A 21,846-nucleotide genomic window follows, 5' to 3' on the forward strand; every position below is an offset into this window, starting at 1 on the left:
ATATATATATATATATATATATATATATATATATATATATATATATGTGCTCCAGCAGAATGCAGTCAGGGCTGACACTGTTTGGTCTACCACACTGTTGATTAACGTTCACTCTTATCATACAACCGTTTCAATCCAGCTTCAGTGTGCATATTGGTCTCGACATTTTACACTGCGTTGCCAGTGTAGTGATCTCTTTTCGAACACTTTTCAGTTCTCAGGACATGACATCAAGCTTTTAACGCAACTGTAGAATGGTCAGATAGGCAAAAGTAGTCTTGATGGTAGTTCAACTCTAGTGAACGTCAAGGTTAAAACGGTGGGTGATTCATTCTGAGCCTCAACCTTTATTCATATGGGAGTGAATGTATAAGCACACAGACGTGTTTTTAATGTACCAATACTGTCATGGTATTTAATGTATTTATTGCGCAACATTTGGCAGGATTTAGCTGCACAAAACATTACTATGAACAAAGTGCCTACAACAAACCTTTGCAGTGAAATGCATCACCATCTACTGACGATGATCCATTCAACATCTCAGTCACACAGCTACTGAAGTTGGGGTATTCTAAGGGATCACCAGTCTGTCCAGAAAGGACAGCCCTATATTTCACATTTAGTAGTTTAATTATCAAATCGTTGCCTGCACGGGTAGATGGGATTACATTCTGATCTCTACTGCTTATTGTCAAAGAGCTGTTTTACATTTCTTGATATAGTGTGTTACTGTTCAAAACGTGTATGAATGTTCCATTATCAAATGTTTATTTTTTTTTCCAACAAACTATTTAAAAAATATATATTTTCAGAATTGTGAACACCACAAGAATGAATTGTCTTTTAATTCAGTCAACAGTTGTATGTTTATTACAGGATTTGTTTGTTCTTAAAGGGTACCGATACTGTGCGCAAAGCTACTCTTATGGCTAGAAGAGCAACCAAATCTTTATTTTTATTTTAAATAGACCAGCATGCTAATGTCCATTTTGCTGTTGACGTGTCTTCTTACTGTAGACTGTGACGCCCAGCAGTGATGTTTCATCTTGCAATGTGTCACACTACATGAGGCTCTGTCTGAAACCACTCTGACTACACACTGCTTTGGCCACTGCCACAATTTGTATTCATAAGTATATGTTCTTTGTTCAGCCACACTTTTAAATAAATATTTACCATCGTCTTTTAATCCTAATGAAGTGGTAAAAGAAGCATAAATAAATAAATAAATAAAGCAATAAAACACTTCTAGTCTAGGCTCATGTCTTCATCGTCATCCTTCTTGTCTTTGGCGTCTCCGTCTTCGGTCGACTTGGTCTCAGTCTCCATGGCTTTGGCAAAAGCCTCCACATCTGAGGAGATCCCACAAAAGATACATTTGAGCAATTATCATACTGCATTCTGTCCGATAGACTTACGATCATCGAAAGCGATCACCAAGTTAGTTTATTTTGAAGTGCCTTTTTTAAACGGCATTTTAGAAACAAAGATGAACTCGTTTGACCAGTTTGTTACCTCCCCATCGTTTCTGAACAGTCCAGTATATTCCTAAAAGGCCACATGCGGTCACAAGGTATGTGGACAAAACACTGACCTCCTTTGTTGGCAGCATCAACAGCCTCGGCAGGCAGGCCAAACTGGTTCATGAGAGGCCCCAGCTGCCCCGACGCCAGGGCGCTGCTGAACATGCTCATAGCCTGCAGAAAGCACCGGCAGAACGGAGGGTTTGTGCACCGTGTTTGGAAAGGCAGCCCTGTGTTTATTAACTTGGTTGACTCAACGAACCTGATTACATGTGTACAAACATAGAGACAGGTCCATTCTCTCTGGACATTGTTCGATGATGTGACTGTGAGGTGACCTTGTGCTGTACCTGCTGAAACTGTGGTGAGCTGATGGTGTGGCTGAGCTCCTCGCTGCTCTGCGGGAGAGACTCCCCAGATGGCAGGTAGGGTGTCAGCCTCTGCTGCACCTCCGCGTTGGCCAGGATGGGAGCCATGATCTCGGGTGTCAGGACGCTGGCCAGATCCACTGCGAGACAAGCACACCATTGACCCGGTCGTTACCGTCAACTCCAGATGAACTGCTGACATTTTTTAACTGAACTCCCACTCCCCTCCTCCTTATTAAACCGATTTTTTAAATCATTCATTCAGCCCAACTGAATGAACGTACTAACTATAGAATATAGTTGACACAATGCATAACATGTCTATAACTTTACCACCACAGAGCTGCCTTTGTTCCCCACATGCTCCTCAGTGCTCTCCTCACCCCCTTGACCCCCGGCCGGTACGTTCATGGTGGCCAGGATGCTCTGCAGGTCGCTGAGCTGGATGGGCTGCGTGGGGCTGGCCGCCCCCGCCGCCGCCAGGGCGGGGCCCACCGGGGTGGTGGGGCTGCTGTCGGTGGGGGAGGCGGCCGAGGTGGCCGACGGGGTGACGGGGGTGCTGGGCGCCTGGGCCGAGCCCAGCCGGGTGGCAGCGGCGGCGGCGGCTGCGGTGGAGGCCGGGGTGACCAGGGAGGAGGGGCTGAGGGGGGGGGGAAAGGGGCGTGGTCAGGGGCCGGCCTTGACGACGTTCAGTCAGTCAGCTGCAGACGGCAATCAGAGGAGCCGTCGCTCCTAGTTTATAGTTTACAGGCCGAGGGCGTCAGGGGGGGGACAGTGGTAGATGATGGGTAGACGCAGTACCTTGTGGAGGAGTTGCTGGCTGCGGAAGCACTGCTGCCCAAGAGGCTGGCCAGGCCCGGTCCGGCCAGCGCACCAAGACCACCTGCGTGAGCCGTTCAGAAACACATGTTAGTCACTAATCTGAGTCCTGGTCGACCGCTCACAGGGGGCCGTGTGCACACGGTTCAGTCAGGTTGCAACGCACCGAGGCCCCCCAGTCCGGTGGGTCCGATCAGCTGCATCAGCTGGTTGTGGCTCATGTTCCCCAGGAGGCTCTGCAGGCCGCCTTCCCCTTTGAATGGAGAGACGGCGCGTTGAAATACGACTCTTTCTTTACAATACTATAGAAGTGCTCAGCAGTCAGTCATTGAAGCCTCTCCCCCCCCCCCCCCCCCCCGTGTCTTTACCTCCGAGGGCAGACAGGTCGTGTCCTCCGCTGCCGCCGCTGCCCAGGGCCCCGGGCATCGGGGGGTTGTTCAGGTACTCGTTCACCTTGCGACAGTGCTCCTCGTCTTTATCAGACTTGGGCTCCTGACGTGTGGAAGACGAGAGGAAACCTTGAGCCAGTTGGGACGATGTTGGTTGGACTAATCCGACATGGCGCCTCACTTATTAGTGAACGTCCTCATGGAAGTCTTTTTTTGATATTTGTTTTAAATTTCTGGAATATGGTTTATTTCAAAAGGCAAGGATTTGTGTTTGTTTTTTATTTTTATTTTATTCTGGACAAATGACCGAATTATAAATAAACATTGTTTTCCTTCAAACCAGACACTGGGACTGCATTGTGTCTTTAAAGTTTTGACGATGAATTAATAAGCTCCCACACTTGTAAATGCATTTTAGCTGATTAATCAACAATGTAACAGGATATCATGCACAAATTGCAATGATGCAACGGTCTCCTGTGTAAATGTACCGACCAGAGGGTGCTTTAGCAGACTGGGCCTTATTCACAGGCCCTGGAGAGGCCCATGAAGCACAAAAGCAACCCAGGAGACGCTGACTATACCATCATAGCCAACTGATCATTAAAACACATTCAAACTAAATCATGGCTGTAGCAAAAACACCATCAGAGCCACCATTGCATCACAACAGATATACACACAGACAAATATGTTTCAGTGTATCCTCAACCCTCGTCAGTACTGTAGTTTAATATATTACGTATTCTTACAGACTACTTTCATAGTTCACCTCATTAATCGTCAACATTTCTTAGTGGTTTAATGTTTGTAGGACTACTATGGGAGTCAGTAGTCCATGGAGCCACATACCTGAATCCAGAAGAACAGTCTCTTGGATCCAGCTTTGAACTTCAACACGTACACCCTTCCTGTAGTGCACTGGCTCACCCGCTTGAACTCACAGTCATCAGGGAAGATGATGAGGTCCTACATATCAACACACGGGAGATGCTTAACAGACTTTACTAACAGACAGGAACTGAGAGGATGGGACTGATTACATGAGACAGTACTTTCCCCACATACATCATCCACGTTCCCGGTGGTCCGGTCCTTCCAGCAGAAATGGATCAGGGAGTCATCAGTCTGCTGGATGTAGACCTGGCCCTTCCTCTTATCGGGGGTCACTGTGCTGCCCTTCATGGTCATTTTACCGGCCCGGAACTCGACCAGGTACTTGCTGGAGGATCCACGGGAGCCGGACACCAGGCTGGGGAACAGGGCTCCGGAGGCCATGGCGATGACTGGGGTGACATGGGAGACAAACAGGGAGATGTCAGGCATTTCACAGGTACCAAGGCCAATGGGGATGGGTTGTTGACATGCATATAGGGAAAGAGGATGTTATTTCCATATAAAGGCTATCTTCTTGACACAGGGCTATGTATTTTCAATACACATTACAGTTACACGCTCATAAATGCATCAATGATATGGGAAAAGGGTAGAAAATGGTATCATTCTTGATTGTCTATATTATTATACGTAACTGTTACACGTACAAATAGCAAGAGCTATTGGATGGGATGAGCAGCCGCACGTCGCTCTGATGACAGTGCATCATGTAGCATAGCTAACGTCTGAGGTTACATTCATTCTAACTCTAGATTTCTTTGGCGTCCGTAAATGTAACAGATATGTAGCATTCAACTTATTTTATTCAGCATATAGGGTAACATTTATTTGAGAGCGTTGTACTTACATGTATTGCAGTAATATCAGCAGATGCGAAATGGTAAACCCAGACCACCACAGCAACTACGATTGGCTGACTGTTACTACTGCTTCATTGTGGTTGGTCGAGATTCACGTCACTTCGGGAATCCTGCGTGTTCGGTAGAGAGCTCAGACAACATATCTTGTATTCGTCAGAAAAATAGAACTTACTAGTAATGTTATATTAAATATTTATTATAGAAAAAACTATTTGTTATTGAATAAATTACAAATAACCTGAAAAGGTATTGTCAAAGAAAAGGATGAACATCACCGATCAATAAAAACTTCAATCATTCATAATAGTTGACGATTTATTACTTATGTTTGTGGTCGCATAATGTCTACAACAGTAGTGGTAGGTAGACACTTAGTACTATGCTTGGTATTGTGTATTCATTGTGTCGTAAAAGCAAGATGTACATTGTAAACAGATCAAAATCAATGCCAGTTACAACCATAGGTCAAAACATACCAAGAGCATGGAAGCAAGGGACTTCCACCATTGAATTGTTACTGTCAATGTATTGGATCTGATGCCTGGGGGGAAGGGGTAGCGTTAGGGTCTCATGTGCAGTTCAATGCAGAATTAGAGTGCTTGGAACCCACCACTGACTACACATATGCAAGTATTACTTAGGTATCATGTCAACAATCCTTTCAACAGGTGCATTCCTTGTACACACACACACACATCAGATACTACTAGTATATTAAAGAGGGGGGTGTTAGCTCATTTTCACATTCCAGAAGGTGAAACAGAATAAATTTGCATAGGTAGGTGGTATCTAATGGCCTTCTCTGCCACCTGACATTGTCAACAATGGCAAAGCTTATTGTATCGGTTGTTGGAATACAGATCAATGATGCCAACGGAAATTCAGTAAAACTGAGAGGTCATTTAGAGGCTGATGACCGAAAGATTGATTGTGCCTTTGAAAAACATGAACAGAAACCTGCCCTAAAAATGTTACAGTGTTGCACGGTCTACATGTAAAAACACCTAAAATAAAACGCATGTCAATTATACACACAATTTCAACAGTATTTCTCTTTATATCCTACTGGTATCGGACTGGCAAAATCAATAAGCTCTGAGTTGTGTCCTTATGTGGTCGAACAACATCACACATTCTTGTACAGCTGATGGTTCAGTGGGGACCATCCTTTGAGTTCTATGGCTTTGAGTTGTGTAAGAAACCGTCTCGGTTAGCATGCATTCGACACATGTTACAGATGACAATAAATCTTCATAACATTGTAAGCAGCTTTAGTATCAAGTTTCTCTACTCACAGAACATAATCACACGTGAACGATAGAGGGATGGTTTAGTGCACTTCCAACTAAATGAGATCATCCATTTTGATAGCTATATTATAAAAAAAGTACCAGCCACATGTAAATGGCACCTGATATTTGCATGTACCTCACCAGTAATGTGTGCCATATCTACATGATGGGAGTGAGGTCAGACTACATATCTCAGATCACAGAACCATGTCTGTTTCCAGTATAGCCGCTACACCAGGTATCACACAAGGACTTCCCAGATCCCTAATTGGAGATGGATCTGTGAGATGGGTAGAACTGGACAGTCTCTGCCGAATCCTAGTCAGGGCACACAGCGAATGGCTGACGTTAAGTCAACCAAGTAAACTCTAAAATAGTCGCCCTGTGCTACTTCATGTGGAACTGCATATGTCAGAGCTCTGCCTGACACGATCTGAGCTCACGACTTTAACACATTCTAGCAGAGAGAGAAAAGAAACAGGGAATAAACAATATTGGCAGTAAAAGTGAACGTTTCAACATCACAGAGGTTTGAAAATTCGATGAGAGATAAAAATCACTTATATCCGGTAGGAGCAGGAGAATGCCAGAGGACGAGTCAGGAGCCGCTTGTGTCAATAAATGTCGGGACTATCCACAAAGTTACGCTCAAAGTAACCACCGCGGTAGAGCCAGTCCTCGGCTCCTGTGTAAGGGTTTGTTTTTGTCTGAAACCACCTGGATGGAAACCAAACGACACAGAATTAGGAATGATTATGAACACCATTGTGGCGAACTGTGAATACTGGTTCCAGATCGACGACTACTGACTCAGCTGACGGCTCCATAACTACCAAGGAGATGCCAGGATATTGTATAATTGCTGTATACCTTATGAACAGGTATATTTCCTGATGTTCTTTAAATATATACTTCTCATTTGCGGCAGATGTTTATCAAGCTTCTAATAGAAACCCAGCTATCAGAATCACATTCTGATGCCCCCTCCTGGGTGACATGGTAGTCAACAGACTCCTTATGTGGAATGTAACGTGATCCTCTGCAGAACAGACCTGGTGGACCACTCTTCTTCCTCTTTGGAGCGCTCCTTGCGGGCGGCTCTCTGCTTGTCTTCAAGCCGCTCCTTTTCAGTCATTGCTCCATCTGAAGGCAGAAAAATGGAAAAATGAACACTGAAATATTAAAGGATACAATGGACCCCATGGTGGTGCATGCATTACGATGTCGTCGCAACTGAATGAGAATATAGTTCAAAGTGACACACTGTGTGTGTGTGTGTTTTTACCCAAGTCTCCGTCCTCCATAGCCTTAAGGTCTGGCCGCAGACGGCAGTCGGTTGGGGCTAGAAGCCCCTCCATGGCCGGCTCCATTTCATTCAGGGTCAGGGCGAAGCTGGTGAAGTTGTACATCTACACAGAAACAAATTAACGATTGTCATTTGGACAGTTTTTAAATGGGCTGAACCTGCCCCCCCCCCCTGTGTACACCTCTTGATAAGCGACCTTGGGTACCTTGAAAGGCGCTATATAAATTGAATTTATTATTATTATTATTATTATTATGACCCTTACTATCCACCATAACAAAGCCACAAGGTAAACAAGGGACAGAAGCTGTAAAAACTCTGAAGCTGCAGAGGTCAGCTGATGAAAAACTGAAAAGGGGAAGTAAGAGTCGCCCATCCAAGAGATTTAAGATAATTTCCGATATATGGGAAAACTCAATGTTGCCTTGTATTTGAAACCGAGTCATGTAACTAAATAACAAATTCACTACACAACAGCTACTACATTTGATCTACGCTGCCTGTAGTCAGATGAAAAGTAACTGATATGTTGTTTAGGGCAGAGCATGTTTGATCAAACAATTACCGGTAAATGTTACTTAAAAAGTTCCCTTCCATTAGTATCGATGCATTTCACCTTTTCCGAGTGTGGTGGTCGCGGTGTAATCTTCCAAAGTAAGGCACTTCCTGGAATCACAGTCACAGTTTCTTGCAGATCCGGCATATCATCTGCCTCGTCCCCTTCTGCACAGGTCTCCTAAAAGGACCACAGGTACACAACACCCAGCAGTCAGACCGGTACAGAGCAGCACTCACCTGCTGCTACAAAAGAAAACGTGTGATGAAAAACTAACGTTGCCACAGACTCAAGTCTCAATCAACGATGCAATGGCCAACGCCAGGCATTGTGGATTGGCTGCGGGCAATGAAACAATCGTACACTACACTCAGGAACACGGACTAGGAAGAAGACAACAGCAGTGGCACACTACAAATCATAACATATCAAATGTTATTTGACCTTACCTTCCACTAACGCCACTGCACGGAGTCGTGGAAGAAAAAGATAATGTTTCAGAAATGTGTAACGTTAATTGAGTCTTTTCTTTGAGAGCCCGCAGTAAAACACAAAATGATATTTGCATTATGTCCATGTAAAAACCTGATTGATTAGTGTAGCCCTGAGGTCTGTTCAAATGTGTGAGTAGAGTTTAAATGGGCTATGAAGGACAGCTCCTCCCACCTGCTTCTGCTTTTTGGAAATGCCCCCGGCCTTCTTCTCTGCCTTCTTGTTGGAGTCGTAGACCTTGGAGTCAACGCTGTACATGCACTCTGTCCACTTTCCGTAGATCACGCGGTGTTTCTTCTTACTGAAGACAAAACAGCAAGGTCATGAAGACATTAGCTCACAACTAATCTAGCACAGCTGTATACGTTGCATGCGCCGAGAACTAGTGCTATGCTCTCACCTCTTGTCTTGGATATAGCCTTCCACTTTGTGCAGCTCTTTACCGAACATGCCACATGGTTTGAAGTTTAGGACGCACTTGTCACCCGTACTGACAAATCAGATGCAAAACAAGCAATCAAATAAAGAAAAAGGATGTTGCCGCATTACAATACTGCATTACATTAGATCCTACCTGTGGTTGAGTATCTCTACTGTTCCATATTGCTCGATCCAGAGCTTTCCCAAGATGATGTTATGAACACAACACATGGGGTTTGTCCAGGTGTATGCCTCCTTATGCCTGGAAGAAGCTCACACAAGAGACCCAGTGCTCAGCTAAACAGCGATTCACGGTAACAAGACAACCATCAGTGAAGGAAGACGTTGATTGTTTTGCGTTATAGGCTCACTTCAACAATTCCAGTGTCATTGTGCCTTTGGGCTCAGCCTCGACGCTCTTGCCCCAGAATTTGAGCTTGGGATAGATGGTGCCGTGGAACTCAAACTCCTGCTGCAAAGACTCAGCATGGAAGGCACTGACGGGCGGGTGGTGGCTTACTTGCTCTGAGATCAATCTATAACCGTCTTCCTCTCTGGAAAACCACAACAGATTGTTTCAAGCTGATAACATTGACAGTGGGAAATGAATTGACAATGCATCCAATAAATCTGGTATGCATTTATTGTATTTTGCATGCACCGACATATATAGATAGATACCTTGTTAGTTCAAAAGTCTCCCCCAATAAAGGATTGAAAGGCTTTCCGGTTCTCTCCCATTGGGACGCCACAGCAGACACCGCGAAGGCTGCCACCACCTGTCACGGAACCAATCACAGATCTGGAAGTCACATTAACTTGAAGTATATAACAAATAACCCACGTAGGATTGATTTATATAGTGGGAGGTTATTATTAAGAAAGAATCACTTCAAAGGCAACATGAGTAGTGATATTTTGACGTAGTCCGCGGTTGTTGGTTGTGTACCTGCATGCGTTCTATGGAGTCCGACAAGCTGCAGGCTTTGTGAATGAGGTGAGTGTGTTCCATGTACTCAGAGATCCTCTGAAGAAAGCTCAGTGGCTCGTTGAACACCACCGGCATTGCTATTTTAGAAAGTTCCTGAAGCACCAAAAAACAAACTGAGAATTACATGCTTTAGATTGATGACTAGGTTGGATCAATATAGAGAAACCTCTACATGCTACATAAATAACAAACTATTTCTTAGTAATGGACTAAGCACCAATTTATGTCACACAAACTCGACAGTAATGTCCTTATAATATGAATCCTTATTATAATATATTATTATCAATATTATTATTATAATGAGAAAATGCATTTCTTGAGCAGAAAATCTAATCATTACGCAAAAAATTGCCAACAGCATCCTCAGCTGCACCTTCAATATAACCTGCTGGTTTTTTGCATCATAGACTTTTGTAAAAAGATGGGATCAGACCAGCGAAAGCCTAGCAGCGAAAAGTTGCAACAAGACGTTGCAATGTAAGCTGCTGAGTTGCTTCAATCAATACGTGCACCATCACACTCCAAAGCACTGACTGGAGTTTGGAAATGTAAGTCTCTGCAATAGGCTAAAGACGAAATGGGGAACAAGCATAAAAAGAGAAGTGACTCACCATTCCAATACATTTCTTTAATACACTCCACATATTTAAATTGTTTCTGGAGATCATTTCTGCAGGCAGCATTTTCCTGTTAATTCAATAAACATGTTATCATTTGTTAACTGGTAATCATTTTAATTATAGAAGAATGACCGTTGATATAGGACTACTAACACACAACCACAATAAATACAATCTACCATGGAACAGGCGGAAAGACATAAATAGATATGGTCATAAGTCATCTCGCCCTAAAAGGGCTACAGGTTTTAGTACACCCTGAAAAAAGACATTGCTTTACTCTCAACAGCCTAATGGCTGTATTTCCTCACCTTCGCTCCCATTCTCCATTTTGTTGTGGTGTGCTTCCATCCTTTGCCTGCTTGCCTTCAAACACCATGGCATCCTTAAAACTTACCTCACAGGAATCATCCGACTCAAGCCCTGTAAGATAGACGGATAGACGTTCTGGTCAGAATGCATTGCATTCCTTGCCAACTTCATTGTATGCCTATGTATTTCGTCTGTATATGTCATGTGTTGTCTGTGATTGTGCTGCCATCAGGCCTCTCTGGCACCTGTCTCGGCGTCGTAGAACTCTTCCTCGCTGTTCATAGTGAGCGTAGTCTGGAGTGTTACTGAGAAGTCATGTCTGCAGCCGGCCTGTCACTGCGCCCCGAGCTCTTAGCGAGCATCACAGAAAGGTTAACACTTGACCTGCAACGTTTAAACAATTCGTTTCAAGATCATCCAACACATGTAGTACAAATTACATTACTAAAAATGGGAGACGCTTGCAGGTTATCTTAACGATAACCACTTCCAACAAAGACAGCTTCAGCTATTATAAGCAATGTAAGAAGCTAGTGAGTAACGTTAGCTAGCGGTTAGCCTTGGTGCTGCACTCAAAAACAACCGAAGTACACAATACTATTATTTGAACCTCCATCTCAAAGATTGGCATATACATGCCGATAGAATAACGGAGGTTACGTATGTATGAGATTACGTTTACAGTACCTGTTAATCGTCACCAATACAAAGATCTAAAAACATAAACATTCACAGCTAGAGGAACTGGGCGGAAGAGGGCGTCAAGGGCAACGTCGCTAGTGGGGCGCCATCAGCCAATCAGAGCCTTCACCGCCAGACCCATGGTGTCTCGGTCAGCCAATCAGAGCCTTCTCTGCCTTCTCTAGAGCGCACAGAAAGGCTTCAGAAGTGCTTTGTATTAATAATAATAATAATAATAATAATACATTTAATTTAGAGGCGCCTTTCAAGACACCCAAGGTCACCTTACAGAGCATATAGTCATCATTCAAAACTATGTAAAACAGACTAGGAATAAAAGGAAAACAGAGGTTAAACATGAAGAATAATAATAATTAATAACACTCAAAGACGCCTAAAGTGAAGGGGGGACCTCACTAACCACCACCAATATGTAGCACCCACTTGGGTGATGCACGGCAGCCAATCGGCGCCAGAACGCTCACTACACACCAGCTTGAGGTGGAGAGTTAGGGATGAGGTGGTAATATTGTTATAGTAGTTATATTATATCACTGTTATATTGGTTAAAATATTATACTGTATTGTATTATATAACATAATATCATATAATATATAATGATAAAATAAAATCAATAATAAAATATAATATTATGTTATATAGCCTAATACAATATAATATGATATGATATGATATAATATAATCTATAATGATATAATAATAATACATTATTGTATTCAATTGTATTATATTATGATATGTTATATCATATTATATTATATCATAATATTATACTATATCTACTACATATACTATCATATTATTTGGCCTATCAAACATGTGATTCGAATAGGCCTACGTCAGTCAAATTAAGTTTTGGAAGGATTTGTCCCCATATTTTGGAAAAAAACATATGGATGGACAAATAACAGGTCAATTACTTCGGGCCTCATGACAACTATATTCCAGGAAGAGAATGTGTCACTTGACCATATAACCAATGCGGTTGACTTTCTCACGAAATGTCGATTGACTTTCTTTTTGGCCGAATACATGTTAAGCCGTGAGCGCTCCCCCTGTCAGGGCCAGAGTGGGCGGAGAACCAGCCAGGAGGCACCAACAACTCACGCCTTTCTCCCCTTTTTTTCAGACTTGAAGCGAACAATAACTCGTGAGTACAGATAACGTCGGGTCTGGGGAATCATCTTTCATCAGTTTTGCAAGAGTAGTTACATTACCCATTCTGATTTACTCTGATTAACTCTGGACCCCAGAAGATGAACAGGGGGGACAACAGCTCAAAGCCGGCGCGCAGGGGCCAGCAGCCACCCCGGGCGCCACAGCAGGGCGGCCCTCAGACCCAGAAGGGGACTAAAGACTGCCGGAGGAGCTCCTGCCCTAAGACACGGCTTAACAACGACACACGGGGGACTCAGAAGGAATCTGCAACGGAGCTGAAATCAGTGGGAAAAGGGAAGCGAGCGAGAAGCGTCGTGGAGAGTGTGTCCAACGACGAGTGCCCTAAGAGTGCCAGCGTGCAGAGAAAACTGTCCGATGACAGCAACGCATCGGAGGACTACAGCAAGGACTCCGGTTGTGTGTCTTGGAAACTCTCTTCTTCTGATAGTAGCTCGGAAATGTCTGATTGCACGTCGGAGGGAAACAAGCCAGACCCTCAGAATATTGACCCTGAAATAAGTTGGTCGGACGGGTGCGCATCTGCGTCTGCGATGCACGGCGGAGGAAGAGGCGATGAAAGGGAGAGCAAGGACGGCAACACTATGGGCAACTATCTCCCTGATCGAGGATTGTCTCCTGGAGTCGCTTATGTGTCAGAAAACGATTCAAATCTGATGATGGGGGAGACGACTGAAGGTCTGATCAGGGAGGTCGACGAATTGAGATCTGAAAACGAATATTTGAAAGTAAGGATATGTTAACAAATTAATATATAGGACTATATATTTTTCAACTATCATTGAGTGTCGTCCTTTTGAATAGTCCTTAAGTTAAACCTATTGTGTATACAGTCTTTTAGCCTCCAACAAGTGTCCTGTGAGCAGCGTTTTGACAGCAGAGCGGATTCTGTGTAATTGCAAATGCCAATCCCAATTAGTGACCGAGACCGCGTGACTGACGACGCTCCAGGCTGCCCGATGTTAGGGAGGCAGAAATCCTGCTGAAGGAAAAACAACGAATTGTTTCATGAATTGATTCCAATTCATAATTTCCATGCTACTTACAACAATTATAGCCACATCAATATTATTTTGACAGTTAAAGCATCTTAAACAATGCTACTACCATTATATATAGAATCATGTTATTTACACATATAGGCCTATTCAATTTATCGGGCCTGTATCTTGTGGATTGTGGAACAATGATATAGTTAACAAAGTAAACGTTAACAAATCCAAATATTTGGGCACTCTGCCAACAGCAACAAAATATTTGGTCATTGTGTTTGAAGATATATGATGCACTCCAAACTGAGCTAGAACTACCAGAGTGGCTCAGTGGATATCCCTGCTCCTCAAGAACTTGAGATGTGTCTCCACACCACTCCTCACAGGATGAGATGGAGGAGCTGCACTGCGAGATGGTGGAGATGCGGGACATGTTCCAGGAGGAGGAGGTGTACCAGCTGCAGGAGCTGCGGCTGCAGCTGGAGCAGGCAAACAAGACTTGCCGCATTCTGCAGTACCGGCTCCGCAAAGCGGAGCGTCGCAGCATCAGGGTGGCTCAGACCGGACAAGTGGACGGGGAGCTGGTCAGGAGCCTGGAGCACGATATCAAGGTCAGACCCCTCTCTGTCTCTGTCTCTGTCTCTGTCTCTGTCTCTGTCTCTGTCTCTGTCTCTGTCTCTCTCTCTCTCTCTCTCTCTCTCTCTCTCTCTCTCTCTCTCTCTCTCTGTGTCTGTGTCTGTGTCTGTGTCTGTGTCTGTGTCTGTGTCTGTGTCTGTGTCTCTGTCTCTGTCTCTCTCTCTCTCTCTCTGTCTCTCTCTCTCTCTCTCTCTCTCTCTCTCTCTCTCTCTCTCTCTCTCTCTCTCTCTCTCTCTCTCTCTCTCTCTCTCTCTCTCTGTGTGTCTCTCTCTCTCTCCCTCTCTCTCTCTCTCTCTCTCTCTCTCTCTCTCTCTCTCTCTCTCTCTCTCTCTCTCTCTCTCTCTCTCTCTCTCTCTCTCTCTCTCCATCCCCTCCCTCCCTCCCGACCTCTCGGTGACTTTAGAAGCACTCAGTAACCCCCCACACAGTTTAAGAGCCTTCGTCAATCGGCTTTTGAGTGAATCATGTTGATTAGAGTCATCCAAATTAACTTCAACCATCCACATATTTCTCTGCTTAGCCTCTCACTCCCAAACTGGGCAGTGTTGTGATTGGTCGAGAGCAGCATGACTCATGGGCGGTGCCACATCCTGATGTTAGGTTGTGCCACAAAATCCTTAATGGGGCGAACGTTTCCTTATCCTACATCCTGTTGGTAGGTTCGTAAAAAAGCTCTGTATAATTATGTGGTTGATTGTTTCCAACGAAGTAGAGGCCTAAAACTAAAACGCATACGAGTTTAAGATTGGAAACAGTATCATGGAAGGAACGCATTGACCGAAGTTTATCACTTTGTTGGTTGGCTTCTTTTACATAGGGCTGATAACGCAGGACCGTAATTGATACTCTAACATTTCTCTAAACAATGAAACTACTTTAACCCTTGCAATGATTACCCTCCTCTTTATGGTGTTGAATTCTGGCTTCAATCGTTGCCTCTACTTACAGGGAACAGTTAAGAAACATTCCGCACTGTTACTTTCTATTACCTCGGTCATTGACCTGCTTAGTGGATTCTTCTCCCATCATTGTACATCACATCATATCATTGATATAACATTGAGTATTTTCATTAATGAATTGCTGTTAGGTTGCAAAGAGCGTCTCTCTGCGCCTCCGGAACGAGCTGGAGTCTGTGCAGAAGAAGAAATCCCTGTTGGAGGTAGAGAACGAGGTGCTCAGAGAAAGGACCCAGGAGCTGGAGGTCGCCAAGCAGGTCCTGCAGACTGAGGTGGACAAAGTCTTCTCCAAAGAGGTTTGACTTCCATATATTTAGCTTAATGATCTGCATCTGTCTGCTCCATAGTACACTCTAACCTTGCGGTGGCCCTCAGCTGTTGCCATCCATACACCACATAAACATTTCCCATATCTCTGCAGTCTGGCGCCCATTTCAACGTGGTTACTCGTCACAGCTGCCTCCGTATCATGCAGTTGTCTCCCCTTGCGCTGACACTACTCTGAGGTCGGATGGCGCTTGACCCTGGACCACATCAAGGATATGAGCCAGGGGCACGGCCAGCAGCTGACTGGTGCCTGGGTGGGGTGAAGCCTCTTGGTATGCTGAAGCCTGAACTCCAGCACAGCTGACATTCCCACTGGAGGGTTCACAAAATAGAGACAGAGAGGGAAGCAACATATAGAGAGATTACAGAAATAGATGCTCGCCCGCTTTCCCTCCGTTTGAATTTTATCAAGCTAGGCTAAATCGGGATCAGCATGTATTATGGAATTCTAAATAGTGTTTGCAGACTGACATACTGACCTACAATAACTGAAAAGATATAGATAGCTATTCCGTATCGCTATAATGCAGCACGTCTTGGTCTGCTGTTTTCCTTTTCCTTTCCTTGCTGTTGCCAATTCTGCCCTGAAGCCTCGTCTACATGTGGGTGATGCTGAACTCACACGTGCTTGGACTAATCCAGGATTCAGTGCCTTGGCGTTAACTTTGCCTGGCCCACTCAAACGGGACAGCTGCTACTCTCTCTTATCCCGTATGGGAAATCCACTTAGATTACCTAATCTACGACCACAGAATCTTTGCTAGATTGATGGGAAAGAGGATGGACATTTGAAATGCTTTCAAACTCTTGACTGATCTGCTGTCAGTTTCAGACAAGTTCACATCTCACAAATAGCTGAAGAAATATAACAGAATTATTTTCAAAACCAACTCACTGTCCTTAACAGAGAAGGGCATTGGGTTGCATGTTCTCAAGGAAAACTCTCAAATACTAACTAACTTATGTCTACATAAAAATTGACCCTTTTCATCTGCAACCCTTGACCATGTAGTGGCGACAACACACTGCTCATAATCCCCACCTCTAACCCCCTGAGTACAGTTATTTATTTAACCATGACCTCCGCTCTTGTGTCTTCTGGCCGGACAATGCATCCCGAGACAGGGCTCACTGCAGCCTGAATTCCTTTCATACCCAAGCAAACAGATTAACTCGCTCATGTAGTTCAGCGTTGCCCTTGGTGGTGAGAAGAAAAAATGCTTTGCAGCAGTTCACACGACTCAGTGTGGAACCACTTGTAACCTAATGCTTACTGAGGAAGAGATTGTTTACAACACCTTCTTGTTTGAGCCCCGTTTTCTCTGTGACCTGTTTGCTCTGTTTGACACCCCCAGAACTCTCTGAAGAGGAGAAGTGTCAGGTCTCCTATCAGCAAAGCAGAAAGAAGGCTTTCCCAACTGATAGAGGTGTAACATATCTCCCGTACATAACATAACTGATCTCAAATGTATGTGTGTCCAATAGCCACGATGGGCCTCTTGTGTCCTTCTGTCTGACGCGGGTTGTTGGGTGTTTCTCTCCCTTCTCCGTTCCTCAGGAGGACAGCGCTGATCTAAAATGCCAACTGCACTTTGCTAAAGAGGAATTGGCGCTGATGTGCAAGAAGCTGACCAAGTTGGTCTCAGAGAGTGACGGCATGCGCGTGGAGCTGGTGAGATACCGCTCGGCCTACGGGGACGTGGACCCCGGCCAGTTCCCCGAGGGTAAAGCCAGCTACGCCCGCTCCAGGGAGACGGAGGTCAAGGCTCACTTGAAACTGGTGGAGGAGGAGGCCACTCTTTTGAGCCGACGCATTGTAGAGCTGGAGGTGGAGAACCGCGGCCTGAGATCAGAGATGAGCGACATGAGAGATAAATGTGGAGGTGCGATGGAAGAGGAAGAGGAGGAGCCAATGGAAGTAGTGCCAGAAAAACTGGTTCCCCAGGTAGACGTGGGATGGGAACTGAAAGAGAGGGGACAGAGTGGGACAATGGGGCACACAACAGAGTACACACAGGACAATAAAGCCAACGGTACAACAGATGCAGGTGTGGTCGAGAGCTTTGTCCTTAGGGACGGGAGCCCAGCACAGACCAAAGGGATGTTGTCTGTGTGCCAGATCACCCGAGAGAGTCCTGTGGGTGGTGAATGGAGTCCTTTGGTCCAAGAGGAAGTATCGGGCAGAAAGGAGGACAGAGCTCTCCATGGGAAGACTGTTAAAGACTATGAAACGCTTCTTTCTCTCAAAGAGCATGCCTGCATTGTGAGTTCAGCCATTCAACTTCTCACCTCGCCCTCAAACGGCCTTGCCTCCACACCTGTTGCTATGCCCGAGACTGGGTTTCAGAATAAGGCCCAACCCCCAGGACAGACCTTGTTCATTCAGGGAGCTGTAAACGAATCTCTGGCACTTTTGCAAAACATGTTGCTGGCCTTTATTGGACACCTGGAGAAACTTATGACATATAGTGGATTAGGTGATCTTTCGTTTGAAAAGGGTGCACATTTTTGTGATTCCTTTATGCTCCCCATTATTTTGGGGGAGTTTGCAGGCCACAACATGGATTCTCAGAATGTCATTGAACATAACATGATGGAAGAGGCCTGTGCCACAGACATTGAGGAGAGAGTGAAGCACACACAGCAGGGGTCGTCCTCTCAATTTAACATGATGCAAAGTCGAAGAGATCCAAAAGTGCTGCTCATTTTGCAGGCAATCTCAGTTCTCCATCGATGGGGTCAAGTGAATGAACCCGGACGGGCGGACAATGAGGTAATATGAAGTTGTGACTGAAATACCTAGAGGTCCCTTACATATAAAGCGATTACATTTCTACACACCTTTTCTTCACCTATAGCCTACTATATGCTTCCTTATATTATATTCATATATATAATTCATATCTATGTTTCATTACAATACATCTGGAGCATTTTTGGAGACCTTGTCTGTTTTCCTCCCTGATCCAGGCAAGAGCCAAAACCATCTACATGCTACAGAAAGTGCTGCATGAACTGGAGGCAGAGTGTCCCAACAGTCAGACTGCATGTGACAGTGAACCCAAGGCTGTGCGATGCAAGACGAATGAGGTATGGAAAACTCTTACAGTTCAGCCATTTGTCTCGGCTGTGTGCGTATGTATGTGTGTGTTTATGTAATGCGCTGGAAAGCCAAGCTGATCCTCTCGTCTCGGCATGGCTTCATCGTCATACTCTTTGCAGCATACAAAATCAACACAGTTCATCAAGGGCGACAGTATTTAGGTCAATCTGCTGCGGGGGCTACTGCCAAACCGGACCAGTTCCGACATCGACCCAAAACTGCATGGGCTTCAATAGACGTTTGAGTTCATGGTTCATTTTTGTAAAAATATGACGCTTACAGTTAAATAGTCATGATTATTAAGTTATTTATTTTTATTTTTTGGGGTTTCATTTACTGTATAGTTATGTGAATGTCTCTGACCTCTATTCATTTGTTAAACAGAATGAATAGTTGTCATCTCCGATACTGAAAATGCTAGACATAAGGCAGAAAAAAATTTATGCTTCAGTTCTAACAATAATTGACACAAAATAATGTTGCCTGTTGGAAGAGAAAATCATAGAATTTGCTTCATAAGGAAAGGGTTTAACTTCTTTAATGATTTTCATTCTGAAGTAAGAGACTGCAATCCCAGTGTTACTCAAAGACATTCATTCCTTATGTTAATCTAATTTCAGTGAGCGTTCAAAACTGATTTAAGACTTAAATATTTTTGCCAAACTGCCTTTCCTAGGATGCCAGCGCCTGTGCTATCAGCAATGAGAGGAGATACTTTGAAATTGACAGGTCAGTTTTATTACTCTCCTCCCCATCTGCACATATTAAATTTATTATTGACATTGAATTCTTCAAGAGACACAAAGCCATACTTTCTCCCACAGGACATACAAGGCTGAAGGGAAAAGGTCCAGACGGCCATTTGCTCCACGCAAGTCCAACCGGAAACACTGGTTTTATCTCAGCCAGTCGGTCGCTCAGCTGGACCAAGAGGAACCCGTCAAGACCTGGGACCATCCGATCATGCCGTGCAACTTCCCTGATCTCGACTTTGAACAGATATCTACGGAGAGGAGCCACACCGCCCCAGAAAGCACTGCCATCCGTATATATTACAGCCCCCCTTCTGCACGCAGAGTCCACCTTGCTCAGCTCCGGCAAAGTCCCGCCACGGACAGGGAGTCCGTCACCATGGTCTCACGTAGGTGCACCCCAGGTAGCCCTCTGTCACCCCTCTATCTGGGGCTCTCTGCCAACCTGAGTGATGACATGAAAGAGATGACGGCCAGCTGGAGGCGGGTAGCTCACTCGAGTCACCCGGAGGAAGAGCGACGGCGATCGAGCGGAGCATGGGTGGAGGTGTCCTGTTCGGGCACTCAGACCAGGACACAGCCCCAGATGGTGAGCGTTGGCCTGCAGACGGACGGACCCCAGGGGGTCGCCTCGGTGAGAAACAGCCCCTCCAGGGTGCAGAGCCCGTCGTCCGCTCGCGCTCTCCACAACTCGACCCCCGCTGAGAAAGTCAACGGAAGGGCGGCAAGACCCAGACAGACCTCCCCGAAGTTGCACCGAAGGCATTCTGCCTCTTGCCTCACCTCCACCCCCTTCAGCAGCTCCTCCCTGGCATCCGCCCCTTCGTCTTCGTCCTCCTCCCCCTCCAGGGAACGAGCCTTGGTGAACCTCTCGAATCAAGGCCCTGCCCGGAAGACCTGGGCCCGCCCTGCCCACCAAAGCACTCTAAACACAGACTTTGGCAGCGCCGGCCGAGCCGCTAAGCCCCCCAGTAAAGCTGCTGGAACCCACCGCTATGGCCTGGTCACAGAGTTCTTGCGCAAAGTAAGCGGGCGGGCAGAGAAGCCTGCCCCAGGAGCTGGGCCAAAGGGGAAGACTGAACCGAAGAACCTGGAGCGCGTTCCTACGAGGCCCCCCGCCGTTCCGCTACACAGGACTGACAGCGTCACCAGGATCGTCAACAAGAGGTTCATGAAGCAGGGAGAGGAGAAAGGGAGCGGTCAGAGCCAGGCGATAAGAGGGGCCATCGCCAGGGACGGCAGCTCGAGCAGTGTCCCAGCAGAGGTAGGTCTTCATGCACATACCGTGTAGACCGGTCTCGCAGAGAGCCGTCTAAATGATGATGCAAAGTTACATATGATCCCTATACTTCTTATCCACTCATTTCTCTGATCTACCTGCTTGATTTCCTCCTCTTTACCGTTGTTATTCAATAGGAAGGAAACTATGACTGCAGCTCCGGCAGTACCCTGACGTTCTGCTTCGCTCGTCCCCAACGGCAAACCTTGAATCCGGGCAAGCCTCAGTGACAAAAATACTCTGCCACACTCAGACAGCCCATAGACCCCAGCTGGGAGTGACAGGAAGGAAGGGCAGCCTGGATTTCAGCCGTCATCTGATCTGAATCCAGACTATATATGGAATTTTAGAAGCTCAACGAATTTAATTCCAGATATTAATGTTTGATGTGATTGGATGGCAGTTTAAAAGAGAGGCTAGAATCTCTGTGTTGACTGACTTAATATGACTTAATATGTACTCTTTTGTGAATAATAAACATGCAGAGAGGAAGATTGTGCTGATGTGTAGAAGGACCATAGATATTGTGGCTTATTCTGAAATACATATTTGTATTTTATGAATGTGCAATTTAAGATTATTTTATTTGATTATCAAGTTTTTTTAAATATACTTTTTTCAATTCACTCTAAACATAAACGGAAAATTAAAAGAAAAAAAAGTTAATACACTAATCCAAACAATACATTAGTTGCTGTGTATTTATTTTCACCAGGGGAAGACACACCTACCACATTTACATAATACTATCTATCGATTTATTTAATGTTCACACATTAAACATTAATATATTATATTAAATCCAGGAACCTATATGCAGATTCAGCCTTTTTATTTGTATGTAGTACACAAGTAAGCTGAAGCTATTTGTGAGACTTCATACACAATTGACAAAAACCGTAGCACTTTGTTGTTGTGCTTAGGGTTCCCCCTTTACCATACATTTACAAAAAGTTCAGTTTTAGTCTTCTTTGCAGTGTGCAGCAGCAGTTCACCGATAGCGCATAGACGGCTGAAGGATACGGAAGCCCTCTCAGTCCAAAACATGATTATTCAAAGTAGCATTCA

At 45.0% G+C, this 21,846-nt stretch overlaps 3 protein-coding genes across 3 annotated transcripts; 1 reads left to right on the forward strand and 2 right to left on the reverse strand.

The window, feature by feature from the left end:
• Positions 1-35: 35 nt before the first annotated feature.
• On the reverse strand, positions 36-4,989 carry adrm1 (ADRM1 26S proteasome ubiquitin receptor). The gene is made up of 10 exons (XM_060051789.1): positions 4,847-4,989; positions 4,171-4,388; positions 3,955-4,071; positions 3,082-3,205; positions 2,880-2,966; positions 2,696-2,777; positions 2,278-2,534; positions 1,877-2,034; positions 1,598-1,700; positions 36-1,355 (listed from the first exon to the last, which is right to left on the reverse strand). The coding sequence occupies exons 2-10, from the start codon at positions 4,378-4,380 to the stop codon at positions 1,252-1,254; spliced, it is 1,242 nt and encodes a 413-aa protein (XP_059907772.1). The 5' UTR covers positions 4,381-4,388; positions 4,847-4,989; the 3' UTR covers positions 36-1,251.
• Positions 4,990-5,156: 167 nt separating this feature from the next.
• On the reverse strand, positions 5,157-11,660 carry LOC132457335 (oxysterol-binding protein-related protein 2-like). The gene is made up of 14 exons (XM_060051626.1): positions 11,539-11,660; positions 11,097-11,235; positions 10,851-10,962; positions 10,531-10,606; positions 9,875-10,009; positions 9,607-9,704; positions 9,297-9,479; positions 9,080-9,187; positions 8,906-8,995; positions 8,680-8,806; positions 8,074-8,193; positions 7,437-7,560; positions 7,204-7,294; positions 5,157-6,868 (listed from the first exon to the last, which is right to left on the reverse strand). The coding sequence occupies exons 2-14, from the start codon at positions 11,131-11,133 to the stop codon at positions 6,766-6,768; spliced, it is 1,404 nt and encodes a 467-aa protein (XP_059907609.1). The 5' UTR covers positions 11,134-11,235; positions 11,539-11,660; the 3' UTR covers positions 5,157-6,765.
• An 899-nt stretch (positions 11,661-12,559) lies between these two features.
• On the forward strand, positions 12,560-21,461 carry si:ch211-197l9.2 (uncharacterized). Its single transcript, XM_060052119.1, has 10 exons — positions 12,560-12,704; positions 12,808-13,458; positions 14,109-14,333; positions 15,449-15,613; positions 17,000-17,071; positions 17,203-18,417; positions 18,615-18,734; positions 19,424-19,476; positions 19,572-20,763; positions 20,916-21,461. The coding sequence occupies exons 2-10, from the start codon at positions 12,811-12,813 to the stop codon at positions 21,006-21,008; spliced, it is 3,783 nt and encodes a 1,260-aa protein (XP_059908102.1). The 5' UTR covers positions 12,560-12,704; positions 12,808-12,810; the 3' UTR covers positions 21,009-21,461.
• Positions 21,462-21,846: the final 385 nt, after the last annotated feature.

The sequence above is a fragment of the Gadus macrocephalus genome, chromosome 1 (genome assembly GCF_031168955.1).
Source record: "Gadus macrocephalus chromosome 1, ASM3116895v1".
NCBI classification, from domain to species: domain Eukaryota; kingdom Metazoa; phylum Chordata; class Actinopteri; order Gadiformes; family Gadidae; genus Gadus; species Gadus macrocephalus.